Source organism: Trifolium pratense, linkage group LG6 (genome assembly GCF_020283565.1).
Source record: "Trifolium pratense cultivar HEN17-A07 linkage group LG6, ARS_RC_1.1, whole genome shotgun sequence".
NCBI lineage: Eukaryota > Viridiplantae > Streptophyta > Magnoliopsida > Fabales > Fabaceae > Trifolium > Trifolium pratense.
In genome coordinates this window covers 15,641,709-15,667,023 of record NC_060064.1, presented here as the reverse complement: position 1 = coordinate 15,667,023, position 25,315 = coordinate 15,641,709, and the positions used below count along the sequence as shown (strand labels likewise).

General features: G+C 32.8%; 3 protein-coding genes and 1 pseudogene across 5 annotated transcripts; all 4 read left to right on the top strand.

The window, feature by feature from the left end:
- The first annotated feature begins 923 nt into the window (after positions 1 to 923).
- LOC123890174 (F-box/FBD/LRR-repeat protein At1g13570-like) lies at positions 924 to 7,782 on the top strand. Of its 3 annotated transcripts, XM_045939722.1 has the most exons (5): positions 965 to 1,285; positions 1,498 to 2,326; positions 2,766 to 2,927; positions 3,001 to 3,279; positions 6,749 to 7,782. In XM_045939722.1, coding segments are annotated over exons 1-5 (1,290 nt in total). In that variant the 5' UTR covers positions 965 to 1,283; the 3' UTR covers positions 6,767 to 7,782. The 3 variants fall into 3 exon arrangements, with proteins under 3 accessions (XP_045795679.1, XP_045795680.1, XP_045795678.1); XM_045939723.1 differs by lacking the exon at positions 6,749 to 7,782 and having other exon boundaries at positions 924 to 1,280; positions 3,001 to 3,555; XM_045939724.1 differs by lacking the exon at positions 6,749 to 7,782 and having other exon boundaries at positions 950 to 1,285; positions 3,001 to 3,555.
- A 980-nt stretch (positions 7,783 to 8,762) lies between these two features.
- LOC123890175 (F-box/FBD/LRR-repeat protein At1g13570-like) lies at positions 8,763 to 10,812 on the top strand. The gene is made up of 3 exons (XM_045939725.1): positions 8,763 to 9,683; positions 9,913 to 10,074; positions 10,149 to 10,812. Exons 1-3 carry the CDS (start codon positions 8,862 to 8,864, stop codon positions 10,443 to 10,445), a joined length of 1,281 nt encoding a protein of 426 aa, XP_045795681.1. The 5' UTR covers positions 8,763 to 8,861; the 3' UTR covers positions 10,446 to 10,812.
- A 4,304-nt stretch (positions 10,813 to 15,116) lies between these two features.
- On the top strand, positions 15,117 to 18,094 carry LOC123892654 (F-box/FBD/LRR-repeat protein At1g13570-like). Its single transcript, XM_045942500.1, has 4 exons — positions 15,117 to 15,307; positions 15,568 to 16,402; positions 16,899 to 17,060; positions 17,135 to 18,094. Exons 2-4 carry the CDS (start codon positions 15,578 to 15,580, stop codon positions 17,429 to 17,431), a joined length of 1,284 nt encoding a protein of 427 aa, XP_045798456.1. The 5' UTR covers positions 15,117 to 15,307; positions 15,568 to 15,577; the 3' UTR covers positions 17,432 to 18,094.
- Positions 18,095 to 20,950: 2,856 nt separating this feature from the next.
- LOC123888107 lies at positions 20,951 to 23,583 on the top strand (annotated as a pseudogene).
- Positions 23,584 to 25,315: the final 1,732 nt, after the last annotated feature.

Sequence of the window (25,315 nt, the reverse complement as noted above, 5' to 3'; positions counted from 1 at the left end):
AAAATTGAGTTTAATGGATATGTTCTGTCAGTGTAAATTAATTTCTCCACGTCATACAATTGTAGTGGGACATAGTGGATGATTTGGTGGAATACACGGTTAGTGTTGATTGACGGTGTAATATCAGTTTACACTGTCTGTGCATATACATTTTTCTCTTAAAAATTAATATTCTGCGACAATTATCAATTATATTCAGGGTCAGCCCAACATAATGTGAGGCCTAAAGCCGACATTGAAATGAGACCTAATAAAAAAGTGCATTTTTTTTAGTAAAAAATATTACAAGAAAAACCAAATGTAAAATTTATATTTATAAAAAAATAAATAAGAATTTTTTTTTTATAAGAAAGCTAAAAATGTATCGATTATATTTGTAATAAAATTAACATTTATTCCTTATAGAACATAAAATATACTATTAGAAAAAACTTCTATAATATGAAAAAAAAATTACTATTTGTTTTATTTATTTTAAATAAATAATTTTTGTGTCAATAAAGAAGTCCCACGTTCTCCCAACCAAGCCCATCAACTCAGTAAAAAGTAAAACGGATTTTTATTACCAGTTCTTATTTACTCACTCTGTCCCACAATATATGTTACTTTTAAGAAAAAATTTGTATTAAATTATATGTCGTTTTACAATATCAACGAAGCATTAAAAGCTATTTTTCTATTATACCCTTATTTATTTATTACTTTTTCTTTTTTCAATTCTTCAATTTATCTTTCTCATACAATTTTGTAAACCAACTCATAATTTCTCTTTTTAATACAAAAATAATTAAATTTCTTAATATGAGTAAAAGTGTCAAAGTGACGTATATCGTGGCAAGAAGAATTTTTTTTTTTTTTTGAGCAAATTACTGGTACTTGGAAGTTGGAATTACAAAGTTTACTGCTAGTAATTAGTAATTAATGTTGTAGCCACTAACCACACTGCCGCATAAGTTAGACAAGAAAATAGATTAGAGTAGTGGGAGAGGCATTTCATCTTCTTCCTTCACTCTGCATTTTTTTTCTGTAAATTTATTTGTATCTTCATCTTTCTCGGTCGGTTTCGGACACTGACAGGTAGCTTTTCAGAAACCGAACCCGACGGATGCCACTGTATAAAACCGATTTTACAGTCCGACAACCCGTTTATCCGAACTCTTACCGTCACTCAATCAGTGTATGAACCCTAGTTTTTGTGGAAACGCTTCAACATACATACATAAACACAGTGCATTGCAGCAGGGATTCCCATAAGCCATTGCCGTTTCTCACTCTCTATTGTAATGTTTCATCACAAATCCCAACTATTTCATTTATTTATTATAATCATCATCCATTCCTTAATTTTTGTAGTATGATTTATTATTATTAGGGCATTGAAATTACTTCACTTTTGGTGTATTGGTACATTCATCAAATCTTTTTAGTATATATGATATGATTTCTAAGTATTTTGAAGTCAGATCACAATTTTTACTGTTCTGCTTGTATTTCTAGGTCTTTATATATGTCTCTCTTCAACAAGAAGGCAAACCAAGATGATCACATCGATCGAATCAGTGACTTACCGAGTAATGTCATTGATGGTATCCTAGAGCATTTGAGCATCCGAGACGTAGTTAGGACTAGCATTTTGTCAACAAATTGGAGGTATATGTGGACTTCCGTCCCAACACTGGAGTTTCAAGGAAGATCTTTTTTACCTGACGATCATCTCAATTACCCTAGCCCTGTAGTTTCTAAAATTATCACTGATGTTCTTATGCTCCACAATGGACCAATATATAAGTTTAATCTGTTCATACTTTATGGTTGCGGTTTTGAGATCACACTGGAATGCCTTAATACTTGGATTCCGTTTTTGTCGAGAAACGTTAAACATCTTGAACTTGTGAACCACGGAACATATCTTGACAAAATGCCATATATTGTGTTCTCTTGTAAGGAATTGACTAAATTTAGATTTGGCGGATTTAATTTGTCAATTCCACCTAATTTCTCTGGGTTTAAAAGATTGCTTAATCTTAAATTAGAAAGTGTTACATTTGAGTCAGGTGCACTTGAGAGTCTTATTTCTGGTTGTCCTTTACTTGAAAAGCTTAGCATTGAATACTGTCATGGTTTTGAATATTTTCATATTTCTACTCCTACTCTCAAAGTCTTATATCTAGAGTTTGATGAAAATATAAAGTCAATTTGTCTGAAGAAAGCACAGAATCTGAGTGATCTTACACTCGTGGCTAGTGAGGGCTGGGTATCTGGTTTGATCAAAAGCTTGCCAAAAAATATGCAGAGGTTTTGTATTGCTTCATTTTCCGATAAGAAGGTTAGAAAACAACATTACTATAAAATGTATAGTTATTATTTTTCAGTTTGATAAGATTCTAGCTCATATGTTAAGACCAAAATAGTATGAGTATGCTGACATATATCGACTTGTTCAGATATATACTATATGAAGCACGGACACTCCTCGGATTAGGTGTGTCCCGGTTTCGGACACGCGTCGGTGTCTCAAATTATTAACAATGTTGACGTGTCAATGTTCGGTGTCCATGCTTTATAGATATATTTGATTTTTCTTTTATCACCACTTCTATCTAGCCTGGCCTCGCGCGGTTTGATGTTTTACAGACTTTATTTACTCTTCTATTGTATTTTTAAAAGAGAAGCAATGTTGAATGTTGAATTTTACTCTTCTAGTGGTGTTATTTTTCACTTGTAAGTTTGGGCATATCTCATAGTTTTGTTGCTTGTATGCATAGAATGTTTTTGCAGATATCATTCCTCCGACGCTGCTAAAAAGCTCATTCAACTCCATAAAGTATCTGATATTGGCTGATGTGAATTTGAATGAAAGAAGAGAAGTTTTGTATATTGTTAGTGTACTTAAAAGTGCTCCTTGCTTGGTTGAACTTGTCATACAGGTGAACATGAATACCTATACTTCTTAGCTTCTTTCTTATTGTTGTATTTTGACTATTTTTTTCTATGATTCAGAATTACAGCCTTGTAGATATTGCACAACCACCTGACCATTCAGAGGAGTTGGAATGTCGTAGTTGTTGCCTTAATCAACTTAAGACCGTGAATATCAAGATTTGTGCTACCTCAAATCAAGATGCAATGAGTTTGATACGGTTCATACTTGCAACATCTACATCGTTAAAGACTCTTACTTTTGATGTTGGTGTTGGTTCTCAAAAATTAGATGCACTTGTGTTGTTAAGCATTTCACAAGACTTGTTATTGATGAAACGAGCATCACAAAGAGCAGAGGTTAAGTTCCTTCATTGAGAATGTATTGAATTTTATCTGTCAACACCACAATTCTGCTTGGTATCTTTGCTTTATTCTATCATGGTTTTGTTCTAGCCCAAGTGTTGGACCATTCCGAGAAGTTAGAATGCAGGAGAGCTGTGATATGGTTCAATGGTTCATTGTGTCTTTATCCCAATTGAGCAATGGATTTATTTTTCAAATGTTATGAAATTGCATCTACTATTTGATTCTGTTGACAATTATGGTATACTATATCTGAGTTTTATTCAAATATGATATGATGACATATGTTTTCATGTTTTTATAATTATATAATAATTCATATTCATGTTAGTTTGGTAGATTTTATTTGAAAGAGAAGTGTATAATATTATGTGGAGTGACTTGGTAAGATGTACTCCACCTCGATCTGAATTTTGATTGATGGTCCAAAGTCCAAACCAATATCTACATTCAAATTTGTGTTATTTATTTCCACTTGTAGGTGATGTTAAATAAATGTCATAGATTTGTTGTTTGTATACATAGATCTGGCGATCTCTAGGGTGAACAAGTGGGTTAAGTCTTGCACCATGCAAGACTATTTTTAACCATTGGATTAAAAGGCCCACTAAATATCAGAGTACACCTTCCACACCAAATTTATTTTCTCATCTTCCACATTCCAGTCTTCCTCGGTAGAACCAAACACAAACATCCTCTTTTTCCACTATCTTCTTCTGAACTTTGTGGTTTATTATTGGACACCCTCTTTTTTTTTTCTTTTTTTTTTTAATTAGATCCATGGGCTTGGTTACTACTAATATAAAATATCAATTTCATTACAATTAATTCTAAATTCATTCTAAATTATAATTAATATCTTGCAATTTTTTACAGAAAACCCAAACAGGAGGATTGTTCATCTCAAATCCCCTCTACATAATTTAGATTAAATGGGTAGAGAGCAAGAATTTTTTTTTGGGGGGGTCGACAGAGAGATTTGCTTATGAAAAATTGGGTAAAGAAATGCGGTCGTGGAAATTTTCGATTTTGTACCAGCATTGATGAAAAAACCAAATCTTCAAGTTTTTTTTTGTTGCTTCCAAATATATTTTGTACTAAGTCTTGACCTTCTCTGATTTCATATACAATAGCAGTAAAATGACATGGATTTTCTTTTGAGAATTTATGCATGATGGTCTTGTTCTTAAATCTCATTGTAGAAAAGTCAGATCTTGATAATTTAAGACTATAAATCTTGAAAATTTGAAATGATTACTGATTTTGTTTTTCTTTCACCATTGTTAGATATGTGAATTGATGAAGAAGAAGAAAGAAGAAAGAAAGATCTGTGTTTTTTAATAAAAATAAATAACGAGAGTTGATATAGTACTGACTGTTCATGATAAGATCTTGTGGGTAATTCAATCCAACAAATAAAATAAGTGGTGCACCATGAAAGACATGAGAGGGTCTTTCATGTTAGAATAAGCCCATAGATCTTGTATGTAGATATCAATTATCCCACGTTGCTAATAACCTCATTTATTTCTTAGATTGTTTGGAATTGAATGAAGTGAATTTGCATGAAAGAAGAGAACTTTATAGTTTATAGCGTTGACAAAATTAGAAAAATTGCATTGACAAAAAAAAACCTGCTCCAGTCACTCACGTTTTTTGGGTAAGAAAAATTATATTAAAAAATTATATTTTTTGTTTTAATTTTTTTGGCAAATTTATAAATTAATTTTGTGTCCACAAATCCTAGTTGAACTGGCAAAAACGTTGAAATTGTCAGTATTTTCAAGATCGGAGTTCGAAACCCGGTCACTCCACTTTGTATGTGAGTTTTCAATGACTTTGATATTTTGTCTATCAACATAATAATAAGGAGATGTTTGTTTCAAGGATATGAATAATATTCCTAAAAATATATGGGTTGGAATAAATAAATATAATCATGTTTGTTACAAGGTTGACATGAAATTATTCATGGGTATGAAGTTTCCTTGGAATAAAATAATTTTCAATAACTTCTCTTATTTCCATGATTTTATTCCCAAGGAAATAGGTGGGAAAGAAAAGTTCCCATGAAAATGGTAATACATTTTAAATAACTTTCAATAATTTTTTTTTTATCCACTTTTATCGATAATTCTTAGAAATGTAGTTAAATATGAACGAAACATTTTTTTTTAAAAATACATGGGAATAAAATTCCCATTATTATTTCTTAGGGTTAAGTATTAATTAGGGCACTGAAATTACTTTTAAATTAATATGAATATGATATGATATGATATATGATAAACTCAGTTGTGTATTGTTTCATCCAATCTTTGTAGCATGTATGTATGATTCTAAGTATTTTTGAAGTCAGATTGTAATATTTACTATTCTGCTTCAATTTCTAGGCCCCTTACCTATGTCTCTGATAAAAAACAAGTCCAATCAAGATGATCACATCCATCGAATCAGTGACTTACCAATTAATGTTATTGATAGCATCCTAGAACATTTGAACATCCAAGACCTAGTTAGGACTTGTATTTTGTCAACAAAATGGAGGTATATGTGGACTTCCGTCCCACGACTTGAGTTTCGTGCAATTTTTTTTGAAACCTACAGGCATCTCGATGACCCTGACCCTGTAGTTTCTAAAATTATCACAGATGTTCTTATGCTCCACAATGTGCCGATATATAAGTTTTTACTTTCGGTATTTTGTCAAGGAGGGGCGTTAAACATCTCGACCTTGTGAGCTCAGAAACAGTTATTAGTCGTGTTTGTCATATATTGTCTTCTCTTGTAAGGAATTGACCAAATTTAAATTAGGCGGATTTTATTTGTCAATTCCACCTAATTTCTCTGGGTTTAAAAGATTGCTTAATCTTAAATTAGATGGTGTTACATTTGAGTCAGGTGCACTTGAGAGTCTTATTTCAGGTGCACTTGAATATTTTCATATTTCTACTCCTACTCTCAAAGTCTTATATCTAGAGTTTGATAAAAATATGAAGTCAATTTGTCTCAAGAAAGCAAAGAATCTGATTGATCTTAAACTCATGGCTAGTGAGGGGTGGGTATATGGTTTGATCAAAAGCTTGCCAGAAAATATTCAGAGGCTTTCTATTGGTTCATTTTTCAAGAAGAAGGTTAGAAAACAACATCACTATAAAATGTATATTTGTTATTTTTCAGTTTAGTAAGATTGTAGCTCATATCTTAGTTCGGTAGTTTTGATAAGAAACAATAATAGTATCAGTATGCTGACATATATGGACTTGTTTAGATATATATTTGATTTTTTTTTTCTTTTCTATCTAGCCTGGCCTCGCGGTTTGATCTTTTACAGACTTTATTTACTCTTTTATAGTCCGATCCAATATTTACATTTAAAAGTTGTATTAGTTTCACTTGTAAGTGATGTTTGTGCGTATCACAAGACTTGTTATTGATGAAACGAGCATCACAAAGAGCACAGGTTAAGTTCCTTCATTGAGAATGTATTGGATTTTATCTTTCAACACCACAGTTCTGCTTGGTGTCTTTGCTTTATTTTATTTTTCCATAATAGATTTTATCTATTGGGTGTTGTTCTATCCCAAGTGTTGGACCAAAAAGTTAGAATGCAGTAGTTGTGGCCTTAATCAACTTCTCACAAGGAATCTCTACGTTAAAGCTAATTCTCAGCATGCAATGAGTTTATACAGTTCATAGTTGCAAATTCATCATTGTTAAATACTTAGTTTTGAAGTTGATAAGAAATCAGATGCACCTATTTTGACAAGCATTTCACAAGACTACTTATGGATAGAGCGAACATCACCAAGAGCACCTATATAATGTTTCATATTCAGAGATAACTAATGGCGTTCGAACCTGGTAGATTGTTTTGAGAGATAAGATTTTTTTGGTTGTCTTGCTGTGATTGTGGTTCCGGTGTTTCTTTAGCAGCTGGTGCACGGCATTATTCATTCAGTAATTGTCTGCGCTTCTGGTTTTGAATCAATTTGTTTGTCATAAGTCTATTTTGCTCCAAGTGGCTTGTATGGGAGGCAAATTGATTTGTGGTGCGTATAGTGTGTCTCCAAGGTGGCTGTGTTGAAGCTTTTGTATTTGTGTTTTTTTTAAGATAGCATTTGTTTAGTTTTGTGGTGCCTTTGCTTTTGTTTCAGTTGTTGTTTGTGGTTTCCTGGTTTAGTTTGTTGCCTGTGTGGTTTCCTGGTTTCAGTTGTTGAGAGCCTAGCTGTCCTTTCCTGTTTGTTCAGGAGGGTAACCTTCTTGTTCTCTTATTGTACTGCTTGTGCATAGGTTTGAGTCTATTAATATATTTGTAGTTTAAAAAAAAAATCAGATAAATAACATTTGAGGTGTTTGCTAAGTTGTAATAATTTAGCTTTGTAGTCTCAAGTTGCACAATAGTCATTAATGTCACTTTGATTAATAAATTTTTTGCTCTTCCCCCAATTATAGAAAGGACCATTTTTAGTAATGTATGATGGTATCACCATTGAAGCAAAATATGTATGAGTTGCATAAGTATTAGTACATGACATTGTAGAGACTACTTGTTAGCAATCTATGATATCCAAAGTGGTATCATCATTGGAGACGATCTAAGTGTATGTGTGCAAATATAAGGGTTTCACCCTTACTGGTAACATGTATTGATCTCGATGAAGCATCACACGAGAATTTGATACAACTATAAATGGGAATTTGTGGAAAAACAAAATTAACGTTTTTGTTAATGTTAGGGACTAAACTGACTAACAAATTGAAGCATGGAGGATTTAACTGGGTTTTTGGATGAGTCAAGGACCAATGTGACAACATTCTCACAAGCGTTCGCCGTTTCTCACTCTCAACTGCAAGCCTTCATCACAAATCCCTTCTATTTCATTTATTTATTATTATTATTATCATCATCTTCTGATACGTCTGCACATGCACACAGGAAGTATGTAAACAGAAGGCACTCTTCGAGTGAGTGTAAACTCCTAGATTATTAGAGAAGAAGAGATACAAAAGTTTTGGTGTAGACTTTTTGGCGCGCTAGTTATTCATAAATTATCGGCATCAATGTTCTTATGAATACACCTTGTATAGCCAAATTGGCATAACTAACTTGTATAAAATTAAGGAAAGAAACTAACTTTGCCTATTGGCATTACTAACTTATTATCTAGATTTAAGGAATGAAACAAACTTAAAATTAAGGAAGGGATAAACATAACTAACTTGCATAAAGATAAGAAAATAAAGAATAACAGAAAATTCAAAATCATCCATCCATGAGGGTTTCTTGATTTGTCGATTTCCTAATGTTGGGTTTACTTCTTCTACTTCATTCTCATTATTGAATACTTCATTCTCATTATTGAATACATCTTCATCATCTGTTCCTTAGTTTTTGTAGCAGGATTCATAACTAGTAGATTGATTTAGTATTAATTAGGGCATTGAAATTACTTCACTTTTTGGTGTATTGGTACATTCATCAAATCTTTGTAGTTTGTATGATTTTAAGTATTTTGAACTCAGATAATAATTTTTACTGTTCTTCTTGAATTTCTAGGTCCCTTACCTTACACATGTCTCTGTTCAACAAGAAGGGCAATCAAGTGGATCAGATTGATCGAATCAGTGACTTACCGAGTAATGTCATTGACTGTATCCTAGAACATTTAAACATCCGAGACGTAGTTAGGACTAGCATTTTGTCAACAAAGTGGAGGTATATGTGGACTTCAGCCCCACGACTTGAGTTTCACCCAAATTTTTTTGATCCCTACGAGTATATCCATTACCCTAGCCCTGTAGTTTCTAAAATTATCACGGATGTTCTTATGCTTCACAATGGGCCGATAAATAAGTTTTTACTTTTCATACCTATGTACTTCAACTTTAAGCTCACCGTGAAACTCTTGGATATGTGGATTCCTCTTTTGTCAAGGAGAGGCGTTAAACATCTCGAACTTTTGAACTTCGGAACAGCTCTTAGTCATTTGCCATATATTGTCTTCTCTTGTAAGGAATTGACTGAATTTAAATTTGGCGGATTTAACTTGTTGATTCCACCGAATTTCTCTGGGTTTAAAAGATTGCTTAATCTTAAATTACAAATGGTTACATTTGAGTCAGGTGCACTTGAGAGTCTTATTTCTGGTTGTCCGTTGCTTGAAAAGCTTAGCATTGAATACTGTCATGGTTTTGAATATTTTCATATTTCTACTCCTACTCTCAAAGCCTTATTGCTAGGTTTTGATAAAAATATGAAGTCAATTTGTCTCAAGAAAGCACAGAATCTGAGTGATCTTACACTCATGGCTAATGACGGCTGGGTACCTGGTTTGATCAAAAGCTTGCCAAAAAATATTCAGAGGTTTTCTATTGGTTCATCTTTCAATAAGAAGGTTAGAAAACAATATTACTATAAAATGTATATTTATTATTTTTCTGTTTGGTAGTTTTGATATGAAGCAAAGACTTTATTTACATTTTTTTGGAGTATAATTAAAAGAGAAGCAATGTTGAATTTTGATTGATAGTCCAATCCAATATTGTCCATTTAAAAGTTGTGTTATATTTCACTTGTAAGTGATGTTTGTGCATATCTCATAGTTTTGTTGTTTGTATGCATAGATCCCTTATGCAGATATCATTCCCCCGACGCTGGTGAAAAGCTCATTCAACTCCATAAAGTATCTGAAATTGCGTGCTGTGAAATTTAATGAAAGAGGAGAACTTTTGTATATTGTTAGTGTACTTAAAAGTGCTCCTCGCTTGGTTGAACTTGTTATAGAGGTGAACATGAATACCTATGCTTCATGGCTTCTTTCCTATTGTTGTGTTTTAACTGTTTATTCTTTATGATTCAGAGTTACGGCCATTTAGATATTACACAAGGGTCTGACTGCTCGGAGGAGTTGGATTGTAGTAGCCGTTGCCTTCATCAACTTAAGACCGTGAATATCAACATTTATGCTACCTCTCATCAACATGCAATGAGTTTCATACAGTTCATACTTGCAAATTCTACATCGTTAAAGACTCTTACTTTTGACGTTCGTCTTGAGTCTCGAGAATTAGGTGCACCTATGTTGTTAAGTATTTCACAACACTTGTTATTGATGAAACGAGCATCACAGAGCGCACAGGTTAAGTTCATTCATTGAGAATGTATTATTGGACCATTCCGAGAAGTTAGAATGCAGTAGTTCAGCCTTAATCAACTTCTCACAGTGAATATCATCTATGTCCTCAACATGCAATGTGTTTGATGAAACGAGTTATACTTTCAAATTCATCATTGTTAAATACTCTTACTTTTGAAGTTGATAAGAATTCAGATGCACCTATTTTGACAAGCATTTCACAAGACTAGTTACGGATATAGTTTGTGTTTATTTTGAGAACCCGGCTATCCTGTTTGTTCAGGAGTGTAACCTTATTTCTCTCCTATTTGTACTGCTTCTGCATAGGTTTGAGTCTATTAATATATTTACCGTTTAAAAAAAAAATCAGATAACATTTGAGGTGTTAGCTAAAGTTTTACTTTGTAGTCTAAGGGTGCGTTTGATCTGCTAAAAAATAAAGGACTGGACAGGACAACTCCTGTTGTACTGTGTTTGATTTTAAAACTGTTCCTGGTACCGGAAAAACTGGGGGCCAAGGGACGGGACAAAACTTGAAATTCTTGTCCCCCACAGAACTACGGGACAACTTTTTGTCCTCAGCACAAGTTGTCTAAAATACCAAAATAACATTTTGTTCACCAAACATCGTACAACACAAAGTTTGTTCAATACCTTAAACGTTTGTCTTGTGTTGTTCTGTCTTGTACTGTTCTGTCCAGTATTTATATTTTGCAGATCAAACGGACCCTAAAGATGCACAATAGTCATTAATTTCACTAAATGAATGATTGAAATTGGGAGTATCTATTAATGCTTCTACGCCACTCAATCATTGGGACATGAGTGTCTTTTGTTCTTCCATACATTTAGTTATGATTGCACGCTTGATTGGCACGATACATGAGTGTCTTTTGTTCTTCCATACATGAGTGTTGGACTTAACTAAATTGTTAACTTTATGCAATATGACAATTGTAGCATGAGTTTAGCTTTAGCTTAATTGGCATAAAATTGTATTAACCTTTTACAAAAATCACAGATCTTATGAAAAGTTGTTGAAGTGATGAATTTGTTTGAAATGTGTGTGACTATTACTTGAATACTCTTTGTCTTATTTGCATTCATTATTGACTAGAAATGTGTTGATGGTCTTATATTTAGAGACAAGTTTTTTTTTTGTAAAAGGGTCTTATAATTAGGAATAGAGAGAGTACATATGCAGAGGGTCGGGGTTCGAACTTTGATTATCCCATTTATCCACCTTAAATGTGGAGTTTCTAACTACTAGGCCACTTAACAAGCAAAAAAATACATAATGATTACGATGAATTTGGTACGGAGAACCACAGTTAGATCTCCCGCAACTGTGATCGGGAGGGGGCTGAAACCACTTGATGTAAAAATTGACATCCAAACCAGATTAGACGGTCCAGTGGACTGCATGCTAATGGCGAAAAACCAAAAAAAGAAATAAATAAATGAAAACATCACAATTAAAACAACTCTATTTACTTTCATGATGTCAGGAAGAATTATACTCCCTTCAATCCTATATATAAGAAACATTTCACTTTTTAGATTCATTGTAAAATATATGTATTTAGACTATATTATTGTCTAGATACATTTATTTTTTTACTGAATTAAGAGCATCATGACATTAGAGAATAACTAAGCAAACCAACGAAGCCTAATCACTCGTCTCCTCTGCCAATAGCTCATATATAAATAAATAAAGGAAAACAAATATACAAGGGGGGACTAGGCCTAACCCCGAATGTGAAACAACCTACGAGAACAATGAGATTCTAAAATGTCCCTCAAAGACTCATCAATCCGGTAGTGGAAGCCAAACACCCACCACATGAAGGACTTATCTTTCATATCTATTTTATGCCTAAAAGCATTACTATTCTCCAATCTCAGTGTACCGACACTTCATACCGGCGGGCACCTTTGGACCGAGTTTGGTAAGGTTGATCAGTGTTGGTGGCTAATCTGTTGTTTTTCTTTTTTCGTTGCTTCGATACAGCTGTTGTGAACTCTTGCTCTTGTGCTTGCTCTCCTTTGTCTACCCACACTTGTCGTATGGGTTGCATATCTCTTTGTAATACCAAAGGAAGAGCACAACCTTTGTGTATCTCGAAAGATATTGTCCACGCAAGTGTCAGGATCAGTGCGCTTACTAGCAGAGGGTTGATTGGTCATATTTATTTGAGTCTCCAGGACATATTCTTGTTCTGGTTCAACCAAGATGGTGTTAGCTCCTTTATCCCATGTCTGATTTTCCAACCTTGTGTTCTCATGCCCACCCACATCATTGAAGTTGTTGACAACATGTTTTTGCATTATGACGTTATCATCAACACCAGTAGGATTTTTGTTACATATTAAGGGTTGTGAGTTGTGTTGCTATAGTGTCAAAATTACCAACATCTGTTTGTTTAGGTGTAATACCCTTCACCACATGAACTGCATTAACTTGTTTCTTTAGTCATGGTTGCAGTCTTCGCTACCGGATCAATCACATTAACTTTCACTGGTTCAACCACAATAGTATTTTCATCATCACTATCACTGATAACGCCATCCCCTTGCGTCGAAATAGCAGTTTGCACAAAATCATATTAAAGGTTCCAATACAATAATATTATCATATTGTCTATCAGAAGAAGTAGACACTGCAGCTGGCTTATGAGAGGTTGCAGCCAATGTGTTAGTACTGGTCTCAACACTTAATTGATTGTCTCCAAAATTCTGAGCATGCACCAAATCATGCTGCTGATGAACAACGACCTGAGCTGCATTCACAAGTTTCTCAGCAGGATTTGTATTTGTTTCATTAAACACAGGTGCTGCAGTCACAGTTTCAACCCTAGGAATGCTACTCTCAATTTGAGTCGTCGTTGGTTTGGCAGCATACTGTTTTTTCTGCTTGACAGGTTCTGACCTCTTCATTCCATTGTCGACAGGCTTCAATTCTTGTAGCCGCTGACAGTTAGTAACATCATGCCCTAAAATTCCACAGTGGAAGCAGTACGAAGGTAGATGTTCGTAAACAATTTCCAAATTAAATGCATAACCATCACGTTCTACCCGAATTACGTCAAACACACGCCATGAAAGGTCCATATCCACTAGAATGCGCCCATAATGTTCGAATGCTCTATTTTTGGTGGACTCATGAAGCGAGAGAGGTGTTCCAATAACACTAGCTATTTCAAAAAGTGTGCGCTGCCTCCAATATTCTTGTGGCAATTCTATAAGGCGTATCAAAATCTGAGCATGTCTTTGCCGCTGAGTACAAGACTTGAAATCGTTCGTCCATTTCGATAGTCGCAGGACGCTAGGCATAAGATTCATGGATCCTATAGACCATGCTAAATGCATGCCCTCAAAAAAGGTAAACTAAAACTCATAAAATCCTCGCCCTAGCGATACCATATGCCACGAATAGCTTGTCTTCCAAAGTGCAATCAGCTTGCTCTTTAAATCTCTGGCCGAAATTGGTTTATCCCCTTTGTGAAGAACCAATCTTCCATGGAGATGTTTGTTACAGTTGGCTAACCCTTTTTCATATTCTGATTGAGTTATTTTGATACATAATGAATCTTCTTTGATTGCCGGAGATGGTAACTGACTCACTTGAACATCGCAGGAGTCATGAAGGACTTGAGAGAACGACCGGAGCTGGGTAGAACCAATAGCAGGTTTCGTTGGAGATGGAGGCGCCAAGCAAGGCCATCTACATACGGCGGCATGGCTAGGGCCAAGCAAAACCCTAGGGAAAAAGTGAGATGTTTCTTATATATAGAATCGAAGGGAATATTTATAGACGATGTTTCTAATTTTATGTGACAAAATTTTCATTTCAAAAGAATATACTTTAGTATTTTATTACATTAAACTCTAACATTCACATTTGGTTTTTCTATAAACAATAGAATTGACCAAAATAAAAAAATATAGCTGTAGTATGTTAGTTGAGCTATCTCACCCCTCACCTTTATAACAGTTAAGTGTTTAAGTTTTTAATTTACTACACTGTTATCCTTCCAATTTTATTATTTGTTACAAAAATTTGTAGCATTGTTATCCTTCTGGTTAATTTTCTTCATTATATGTGTTTTTTCATCAAAATATCCACCACAATGGAAGTTAACGGTTACTGTGAAACAAGGTAATAGAGATTAATTTGAAAGGTAACGCTGACTTCCACATCATGATGAATATTTTAATGGAGGTTAATCTTAAGAGTAACTATTATAACAAGTTAGAAATTTAAAATTTTAAACATGCATCCAATGATGTGTTGTCACATCAATTAATGAACGTGACACATCATGTTTTTTAAAAGTAATACATTATGTGTTGATATATTATTGGACTGTGTAAAATAATTTTGTCACACCGACAGTGTATATAAATTAAATTATAAAAAAATTTAAAAAAAAAGAGATAATAATATTTTAAGATATTAATTACTATGATTTTACAGATGCATCCGATCAAAAATATCTCAACAAGTATCTAGATGTCATAATTTAATTTGATGCGAGTTTAAAAAAGTTTTACGCCGTCCATGTATATGATTTAATTATTTTTTTTCAATAAATTAATTTTTGTTTATTAAATAGTCTGGTGTAGTTAGAAAATCCATCTTATAGATAAATATCATGTTCGAACCCGCTTCTATGTGGCTAACAATTGAGCTAACGTCACATGGACAATTAAATTCATATTTTAATGGTGGATAATTGGATATGGGACTGCTCACTCTCCACTCCAGTCAAATTTTCTCACACTCAGTCACTTTAAGTCTGAAACACTGTAAACAGACACAGACACAGTGCATTGCTGCGATTCCCACAAGCCATCGCCGTCGTTTCTCGCTCTCAACTGTAAGCTTTCAATCATAAATCCATACTATTTCATTTCTTTATTATTATCATTATCCATTTCTTACTCTTCTTAGCAGTGATTCATAACCCAGTTTGTATCATTTAGTATAAATTAGGGCACTTTTTTATGGTGGTTAGAGCCTTTTAAATTAATATGATAAACTCAGTTTTGTATTGTTTCATTCAATCTTTGTAGTATGTATGATTCTAAGTATTTTGAAGTCAATTAGTAATTTTTACTGTTCTGCTTCAATTTCTAGGTCTTTATATATGTCTCTGCTCAACAACAAGCCCAATGAAGAAGATCACATCGATCGAATCAGTGACTTACCGAGTAATGTCATTGATGGTATCCTACAAAACTTGGACATCCGAGACCAAGTTAGGACTTGTATTTTGTCAACAAAGTGGAGGTATATGTGGACTTATGTCCCACAACTTGTGTTTCCTGCAAGCTTTTTTGAATCCTACGAGCATCTCGATGACTCTAGCCCTATAGTTTCTGAAATTATCACTGATGTTCTTATGCGTCACAATGGGCCGATATATAAGTTTTTTCTTCTCATAGTTCCGGACTTCAATTTTAAGATCACAGTGGAACACCTTGATATGTGGGTTCCCCTTTTGTCGAGGAGGGGCATTAAACATCTTGAGCTTGTGGGCTACGAAACAGGTCTTAGTCATTTGCCATATATTGTCTTCTCTTGTAAGGAATTGACCAAATTTAAATTAGGCGGATTTAACTTGTCAATTCCACCTAATTTCTCTGGGTTTAAAAGATTGCTTAATCTTAACTTATACAATGTTACATTCGAGTCAGGTGCACTTGAGAGTCTTATTTCTGGTTGTCAGTTACTTGAAAAGATCAGCATTGAAGACTGTAATGGTTTTGAATATTTTGATTTTTCTGCTCCTTCCTTAAAAGTCTTATTGCTATACTTTGATGAAGATGTGAAGTCAATTTGTCTCAAGAAAGCAAACAATTTGATTGATCTTAGACTTATAGCTATGGATTGCTGGGTATCTGGTTTGATCAAAAGCTTGCCAAAAAATATGCAGAGGTTTTCTATTGGTTCATATGTTTTAACTAACAAGGTTAGAAAACAACATCACTATTGAATATTTATTATTTTTCAGTTGGGTAATATTCTAGCTCATATGTTTGTTCGGTAGTTTTAAACAAAGATCATAATACTATCGGTATGCTGACATATATACTATATGAAAGACAGACACTCCTCGGATTAGGTCTCGGAAAAGCGTCGGTGTCCGACACCGACACACCGACACTTATGATTACATTGATTTATGTCATTTTCTCAATTATTAACAATGTCGGCGTATCAATGTCAGGTGTCCATGCTTTATAGATATTTGATTTTTTTTATTTTATCACCCCTTTCTATCTAGCTTGGCCTCGCGGTATGATGTTTTACAGACTTTATTTACTCTTTTATTGTATATATAAAAGAGAAGCAATGTTGAATTTTGATTGATAGTCCAATCCAATATTTACATTTAGAAGTTATGTTATTTTCACTTGTAAGTGATGTTAGTGCATATCTCATAGTTTTGTTGTTTGTATGCTTAGATCCCTTATGCAGATATCATTCCCCTGACGCTGGTGAAAAGCTCATTCAACTCCATAAAGTATCTGGAATTGGGTGCTGTGAAATTGAATGAAAGAAAAGAAATTTTGTATATTGTTAATGTACTTAAAAGTGCTCCTCGCTTGGTTGAACTTGTTGTAGAGGTGAACATGAATACCTATGCTTCATAGCTTCTTTCCTATTGTTGTGTTTTAACTATTTATTCTTTATGATTCAGAGTAACGGCCATGTTGATATTACACAAGCGTCTGACCGCTCGGTGGAGTTGGAATGTAGTAGCTGTTGCCTTAATCAACTTAAGACCGTGAATATCAACATTCGTGCTACTTCTCATCAACATGCAATGAGTTTGATACAGTTCATACTTGCAAATTCTACATCGTTAAAGACTCTTACTTTTAACGTTCGTCTTGAGTCTCGAGAATTAGATGCATCTATGTTGTTAAGCATTTCACAAGACTTGCTATTGATGAAACGAGCATCACAGAGTGCACAGGTTAAGTTCATTCATTGAGAATGTATTGGATTTTATCTGTAAACACCACAGTTCTGCTCGGTGTCTTTGCTTTATTTAATTTTCCAGACTAGCCCAAGTGTTGGACCATTCCGAGAAGTTAGAATGCAGTAGTTCAGCCTTAATCAACTTTCACAGTGAATATCATCTATGTCCTCAACATGCAATGTGTTTGATGAAACGAGTTATACTTTCAAATTCATCATTGTTAAATACTTAGTTTTGAAGTTGGTAAGAAATCAGATGCACCTATTTTGACAAGCATTTCACAAGACTAGTTAAGGATATAGTTTGTGTTTATTTTGAGAACCCGGCTATCCTTTCCTGTTTGTTCAGGAGTGTAACCTTATTTCTCTCCTATTTGTACTGCTTGTGCATAGGTTTCAGTCTATTAATATATTTACAGTTTAAAAAAAATCAGATAAATAACATTTGAGGTGTTAGCTAAAGTTTTAGCTTTGTAGTCTAAAGTTGCACAATAGTCATTAATTTCACTTTGTTTTTTTCTTCCATACACATGACATGAGTGTTTTCGTATCTTTGTGTCTTCCCATGGCTGGACTCATATATCCACCCTACTTCACAATGGAACACCTTGATTTGTCACAATTTTTTTTTTCATATCTCTTTACTTCACAATGAAATCATATCTTTGGACCGATATATAAGGTTTGTATTTTCATACCTTTGTACTTAACAACGGAGCACCTTGATTTATCACGAATTTTTTCCAATTTAAATTCAACTCGATTAAAACTCACGAACAATTCGATTTAGTTCCATAGTTCAAATCAAATAGACCAAAAGATAATAAAAAATATGGACCACATATGTGCCATATAATTTATACTATGCTCAAAGATCTTATAAACGAAATTTTTTCTCGTAACTCTTAAACTTTTCTCTCTCTCTCTCTCTCTCTCTCTATATATATATATATATATATATATATATATATATATAGAGAGAGAGATATATAGAGAGAGAGAGGATAAAGAGAGAGGGGAAAAAGAGAGCGTAAGAAAAGTATACAGTATTTTTAAGGAAAATGCTAAACAGTGCCCCGGGTACTGGTTAAGCATGTTAAAATAGAAATTTTATCTCGAAATACGTGCATTCAATGCCTCAAAAGTACAAAAAGTTATTTTCAATATAAATTTTATTTTTTATTTCCTTTTTAGGTATGCTTAACAAGTGCCTCGAGGGCACTGTTTAGCATGACCCTATTTTTAATGCGGAACTTTTTTTTTTTTGAAAGATTCTAATGTGGAACTTGAATAGTAAAATTGGGAAGAATTTAATTAAGTTGATATTCTGTGTTGGACTTAACTTATACAAGATAATTAAAACAACTCTATTTATCTTCATGATGTCATAAGAATTATATTTATAGACAACATTTCTAACTTTTACGGGACAAAATTTTCATTTCAAAATCCCCATGCGGCCAGGAGGATGTTTGAATCACTTGATTATAGAGCTAACCACTGACCACATAAAACTGGTGATGAAAGTACAAAAAAAAAAAAATCAAAAAATATTTTTTGGTATTTTATTACGCTAGATTCTAACATTCGAATTTGGTTTTTCTCTCAACAGTAGAATTTTAGATATTTTCAAATGTATCTAAAGACTAAAAGTCTTTTAAGTTTTACATTTATAACGGTTAGGTCCTTAAGTATTTTAGGTAATAAATATATCTTTAATTAAGTTTCTAATTTGCTACTACACCATTACCCTTATTGTTATCCTCTATTACAGAAATTTGTATCACTGTTACCTTTAGGTTAATATTCTCCATCATATGTGTCTTTTTCATAAAATAGTCAACCTTAACAGTTACGGTGAAACGAGGTAATTGAGGTTAATTAGAAGGGTAACAATACAACAAGTTAGAAATGTAAATGATCGTTCTATATCTAAAAAACTTAAAGGATGCTACTATTACTTAAAATACTTAAAGATTTAACTATCACAAATGCGAAACTTATTTTATTATTTTTATAATACAAACGCGAAACTTTAAAACCCTTGAATGTATTTCACCACATATATATATTTGGTCAAGTAATTTAGTGGCTAAATTTTTTACGTTAAAAGTGAATAAATGGAGGTCTTGGAGTTCAAACCCTGACCCTTACATATATAATATGATGTCCTACCAACTGATATAAGCTCATCAGGATTTTCACCATATATTTATTAGGGTTAAATATGTTTTTAAACCTTTGACGGACTTTTAAAAAAGTCTTTACATTTTTCTTATTATACTTTTAGTCCTCAACGTTTTTGTCGTTTCCAACATTGAACCCTACTGTAAAATTTTGGTTGAATGGACCGACGGAAAATGCCACATAGATGTCACACAGGCTCATTTAATGGTTACTTTAATTGTCCAAATCATTAAATGAGTATGTGTGACATTTATGTGGCACTATTCATCTATTCAATCAACCAAAATTTCATACTAATAAGGATCATTGTTGAAAACAGCAAAATCATGGGGACTAAAAAAATAATAAAAAAAAATATAGGGACTACTTTTAAAAATCTGTCAAAATATAGAGACTTAAAATATATTTAACTCTACGATATATTTTATTTAGGGTAAATGCCTATTTACCCCTTGCAAAATTAGCCAGTTTTCGTTTACCCCCTGTGTGAATTTTTTTTTTCTCTTTACCCTCCTACAATGTGAAGATTTTCTTATTTTTCCCCTAGATGAACAAATGAGCATCTGACTGGATATCTTTGCTGACGTGGCATGCATACATGAAAATATATTAAATTTATATTTATTTTTAAAAATCCACGTCAGTTAATAAATTATTTTTCAAATTTTTTTATTTATTTTTTCAAAAAATAAAATATAAAAAATTCTTAAAACTTTATTATTATTTTTTTAATAATTTTTTTTCCTGTCAAAAGGAATAATAATTTTTTTTTTTTATAAAAAAAACTCTTAAAACTTTATTATTATGTTTTTTATAATAATATTTTTTTACTGTAAAACAGTTCTAATAAAGTTTTAAGAATTTATAAAAATAATAAAAAATAAGTTTATTATTTTTAAAATTTATTTGTTAAAATTCTTTTTAATTTTATTTATAATTTTTAAAAATTCTTAAAAAAATAATAATAAAGTTTTAAGAATTTGTTTTTTAAAAATTATTATTTTTTGAAAAAAAAATTGGCAGTAAAAGGAAATAATAATAAAGTTTTAAGAAAATTTTTTTCAAAAAAATTATTATTATTTTAAAACTAAAATATTAACTGACGTGAATTTTTAAAAATAAATATAAATTTAATGTATTTCCACCTATGCATGTCACGTCAGCAAAGATACACAGTCAGATGCCAACTTGTCCATCTAGGGAGGAAAACGAGAAAATCTGTACATTATAGGGGGTAAACAGAAAAACCGACTAATTTTGCAAGGGTAAATAAACATTTTTTTTTTGAACATTATCATTTTCTCACACTACTTTAACATTTTTTGACAAGGCAATTCCATTTTCTCACTCTCCACTCCCTCACTGAAGTCTGAAACACCGTACACAGACACAGTGCATTGCAGCGATTCCCACAAGCCATCGCCGTTTCTCACTCAACTGTAAGCTTTCATCATAAATCACTACATTTCATTTCTTTATTATTGTCATTATTCATTATCCATTGCAGTGATTCATAACCAGTTTGTATCATTTAATATAAATTAGGGCACTTTTTTATGGTGGTTAGAGCCTTTTAAATTAATATGATAAACTCAGTTTTGTATTGTTTCATTCAATCTTTGTAGTATGTATGATTCTAAGTATTTTGAAGTCAATTAGTAATTTTTACTGTTCTGCTTCAATTTCTAGGTCTTTATATATGTCTCTGCTCAACAACAAGCCCAATGAAGAAGATCACATCGATCGAATCAGTGACTTACCGAGTAATGTCATTGATGGTATCCTACAAAACTTGGACATCCGAGACCAAGTTAGGACTTGTATTTTGTCAACAAAGTGGAGGTATATGTGGACTTAAGTCCCACAACTTGTGTTTCCTGCAAGCTTTTTTGAACAGTATGAGCATCTCGATGACCCTGGCCCTATAGTTTCTAAAATTATCACTGATGTTCTTATGCGTCACAATGGGCCGATATATAAGTTTTTTCTTTTCATACCTCCGGACTTTAATTTTAAGATCACAGTGGAACACTTTGACAAGTGGGTTCCCCTTTTGTCGAGGAGGGGCATTAAACATCTTGAGCTTCTGGACTTCGGAACAGCTCTTAGTCATTTGCCATATATTGTATTCTGTTGTAAGGAATTGACTTACTTTACATTAGGCAGATTTAACTAGTCAATTCCACCTAATTTCTCCGGGTGTAAAAGATTGCTTAATCTTTACTTAGAGTATGTTACATTCGCAGGGACGGATCCAAAAAATTTAGTAAGTGGGGTCAAAATTATAACGTAAAAAAATATAAATTATTATTTATATAATTTTAACATTTTCTTATACAAAATTACTTATCTTGGTTTATTAGTCAATACTCTTAAAATACTCATTAGTATTATAAATTAGTCTTATTAATTTTATATTTGTCATAGTGTAATAAATTGACTATATAAAAACGATAATACCAGATATATGGGGTCACATTGCATAAATAATACTAGTATTAACTAAAAATATAATAGGCAAGTGGGGTCGGCTGACCCCACTGCCCCCACACTAAATCCGTCCCTGTACATTCGAGTCAGGTGCACTTGAGAGTCTTATTTGTGGTTGTCCGTTACTTGAAAAGCTTAGCATTTATTTCTGTAATGGTTTTGAATATTTTGATTTTTCTGCTCCTTCCCTGAAAGTCTTAGAGATATACTTTGATGGTAATGTGAAGTCAATTTGTCTCAAGAAAGCAAAGAATCTGATTGATCTTACACTCATAAATGACGCTAATGACATCTGGGTATCTGGTTTGATCAAAAGCTTGCCAAAAAATATGCAGAGGTTTTCTATTGGTTCATATGATTTAACTGAAAAGGTTAGAAAACAACATCACTATTGAATGTATATTTATTATTTTTCAGTTGGATAAGATTCTAGCTCATATGTTTGTTCGGTAGTTTTAATATGAAACAAAGATCACAATAGTATCAGTATGCTGACATATATGGACCTGTTTAGATATATACTATATGAAACATAGACACAGACACTCCTCAGATTAGGTGTGTCCCAGTCTCGGACACGCGTCGGTGTCCGACACCGACACACCGACACTTATGATTACATTGATTTATGTCATTTTCTCAAATTATTAACAATGTCGACGTGTCGATGTCCGGTGTCCGTGCTTTATAGATATATCTGATTTTTTATTTTATCACCCCTTCTATATAATACCCTTTTTAACTTAACAGACTTTATTTACTCTTTTACTGTATATATAAAAGAGAAGCAATGTTGAATTTTGATTGATATTCCAATCCAATATTTACATTGAATGTCGTGTTATTTTTCACTTGTAAGTGTTGTTTGTGCATCTCATAGTTTTGTTGTTTGTATGCATAGATCTCTTATGCAGATATCATTCCTCTGACGCTGGTAAAAAGCTCATTCAAATCCATAAAGTATCTGAAATTGGGTAATCTGAAGTTGGATGAAAGAGGAGAACTTTTGTATATTGTTAGTGTACTTAAAAGTGCTCCTCATTTGGTTGAATTTGTTACTGAGGTAAATATGAATACCTAAGCTTCTTACTTAATTATTGTAGCATTTTGACTCTATTTTTTATGTTTTTATAATTCAGAGTAACACTCACAGCAACGAAGATCATATTACACAAGCGCGTGTCTGTTCGGAGGAGTTAGAATGCAGTAACGGTTGCCTTAATCAACTTCAGATAGTGAATATCATCGTTGAATTTAGCTCTCAGCAGGCAATGAGTTTGTTACGGTTCATACTTGTAAATTCTACATCGTTAAAGACTCTTACTTTTAAAGTTGGTTTTAGTTATCAGAAATTAGATGCACCTTTGTTGGCAATGGCAAGCATTTCACAAGAATTGTTATTGATGGAACGAGCATCACCTAGAGCACAAGTTAAGTTCCTTCCTTCATTGTGAACATATGGAAAATTGGGAATATTTTAACTTTCAAGACCACGGTGTTTGCTTAATTTTATTTTTGAGAATAGGATTTTTTTTTTTTTTTTTTTTGGGATTAAAAGGGGCTAAAAAGCCCAAAAGAGGAAATTATACACTTATCATCCTGGAAGTATAGACTCCCATTACATCATCATCGACTAGAAACTGCACTTCTCTAGGTGGAAACTCAAACAAAGTACTTCCATTGGCCAAATTGCATCCAAGGTTTGCTAACCAGTCCGCAACCCTATTTGCTTCTCTACACATGCTTGAATTGAACTTCAATTCCTTGCTCGATTAACTCCCGAATCTTTCGCACCAATCTTCTACCGCGGACGCTGCCATTCTTTGAACTTGTCAAACATTGCAGAACCGCCGTAGAATCAACTTGAACCTCGATCCTCATTATGTTTCTATCTTTTGCTATAATAATTCCTTCAAGAATTCCCCATAATTCTGCAACAAAGGCGCTACAAGGACCCAAGGCTTTCGCAAAACCACATACCCAGTTGCCACTGTCGTTCCTGATCACGCCGCCGCAACCTGCTTGTTGACTTCCATTTTTAACTGCACCATCAGTATTCAAACTTAGATATCCTTGTTGTGGACGCATTCATCGAACCTGAACTGTAACATGTTGGCTTGCTTCTGTTTTAACTCCATATGTGACACCAGCTTCATAATCTTGAACATATTGCATTATTTGTCTAGCTGGATGAAAGGGTCTTTGATACGTATCATCATGAACAGCCTTGTTCCTCCATTGCCAAAGGAAATAACATGTTGTAGCCCAAACATTTTTCCATTCTAATTTCTCTATTCTCCATCCAGTAGTAATGAGGTTAAAATTCACCCAATCTTTAAAGTCTCCAACAAAGAACAAATGTCTTGACTCTATAGGATTTTATCTGTTGAGTTTCACTCTTGCCCAAAAATTGAGCAATAGATTTATCAAATGTTATGAAATTGCATCCACAATTTGATTCAGTTGACAATTATGGTATATTACTTCATCTGTAGTTTATTATTATTATTATTATTATTATTATTATTATTATTATTATTATTATTATTATCATTTTTATAGTAGTTCATATTCAGATAAAAAAAACATTTAAAATGATTATATTCTATATAAAAAAATTATTAATGAGAATAAATAATAATAATAATAATTTATGTAAATGTCATGCAACTTGATATAATATATTTTTCTTGGGTTAAATTAATTATTTATTGTTATATTTAAAAATTCGTTAAAAAAGTAATAGGAGCTGAACATTGAATATGTCACAAGCTGTTTTATCAATTTGAACTTGACTCGATTAACGTCCACGAACAACTCTAGCTAGATTAGGGGGTGTATTGGATTGAGATGGATTTTTATGGACTTTTTAGTTGAAAATATAAATATTTTTGTCATCTAACAATCTCACTCAAACCCTCAAAGCTTTTCTTTTCTTCTAAAGACTTTTTTTCTTCCAGCAAAATTGGAGTTTTTTTTTTTTTTTGAACAAGGCAAAATTGGAGTTTATGTTCTTTCTTTTATAACATCTTATACTTTCAATCGTCTTCTTGAATGGCTATCATATACAATTCCAGTTTAAAATTGTTCATCGTATACATTCATACACGAAAATAAGCAAACTATATATGTTTCATTCCAATTATTATATGAGCCACTTTGAATAATTCTGTGACATAATTTTGCAACTTTTGGCTACCAAAAAAATATTCTGCAACCA

Bases quoted from the DNA above. Each gene is read 5' to 3' on its own strand.
- LOC123890174 (XM_045939722.1), top strand. The intron at 2,327-2,765 runs GTTAGAAAACAA...TTGTATGCATAG, and splicing joins CTTCATTTTCCGATAAGAAG to AATGTTTTTGCAGATATCAT. The intron at 2,928-3,000 runs GTGAACATGAAT...TCTATGATTCAG, and splicing joins TGGTTGAACTTGTCATACAG to AATTACAGCCTTGTAGATAT.
- LOC123890175 (XM_045939725.1), top strand. From the start codon at position 8,862: ATGTCTCTGTTCAACAAGAAGGGCAATCAAGTGGATCAGATTGATCGA. The intron at 9,684-9,912 runs GTTAGAAAACAA...TTGTATGCATAG, and splicing joins GTTCATCTTTCAATAAGAAG to ATCCCTTATGCAGATATCAT. The intron at 10,075-10,148 runs GTGAACATGAAT...TTTATGATTCAG, and splicing joins TGGTTGAACTTGTTATAGAG to AGTTACGGCCATTTAGATAT.
- LOC123892654 (XM_045942500.1), top strand. From the start codon at position 15,578: ATGTCTCTGCTCAACAACAAGCCCAATGAAGAAGATCACATCGATCGA. The intron at 16,403-16,898 runs GTTAGAAAACAA...TTGTATGCTTAG, and splicing joins CATATGTTTTAACTAACAAG to ATCCCTTATGCAGATATCAT. The intron at 17,061-17,134 runs GTGAACATGAAT...TTTATGATTCAG, and splicing joins TGGTTGAACTTGTTGTAGAG to AGTAACGGCCATGTTGATAT.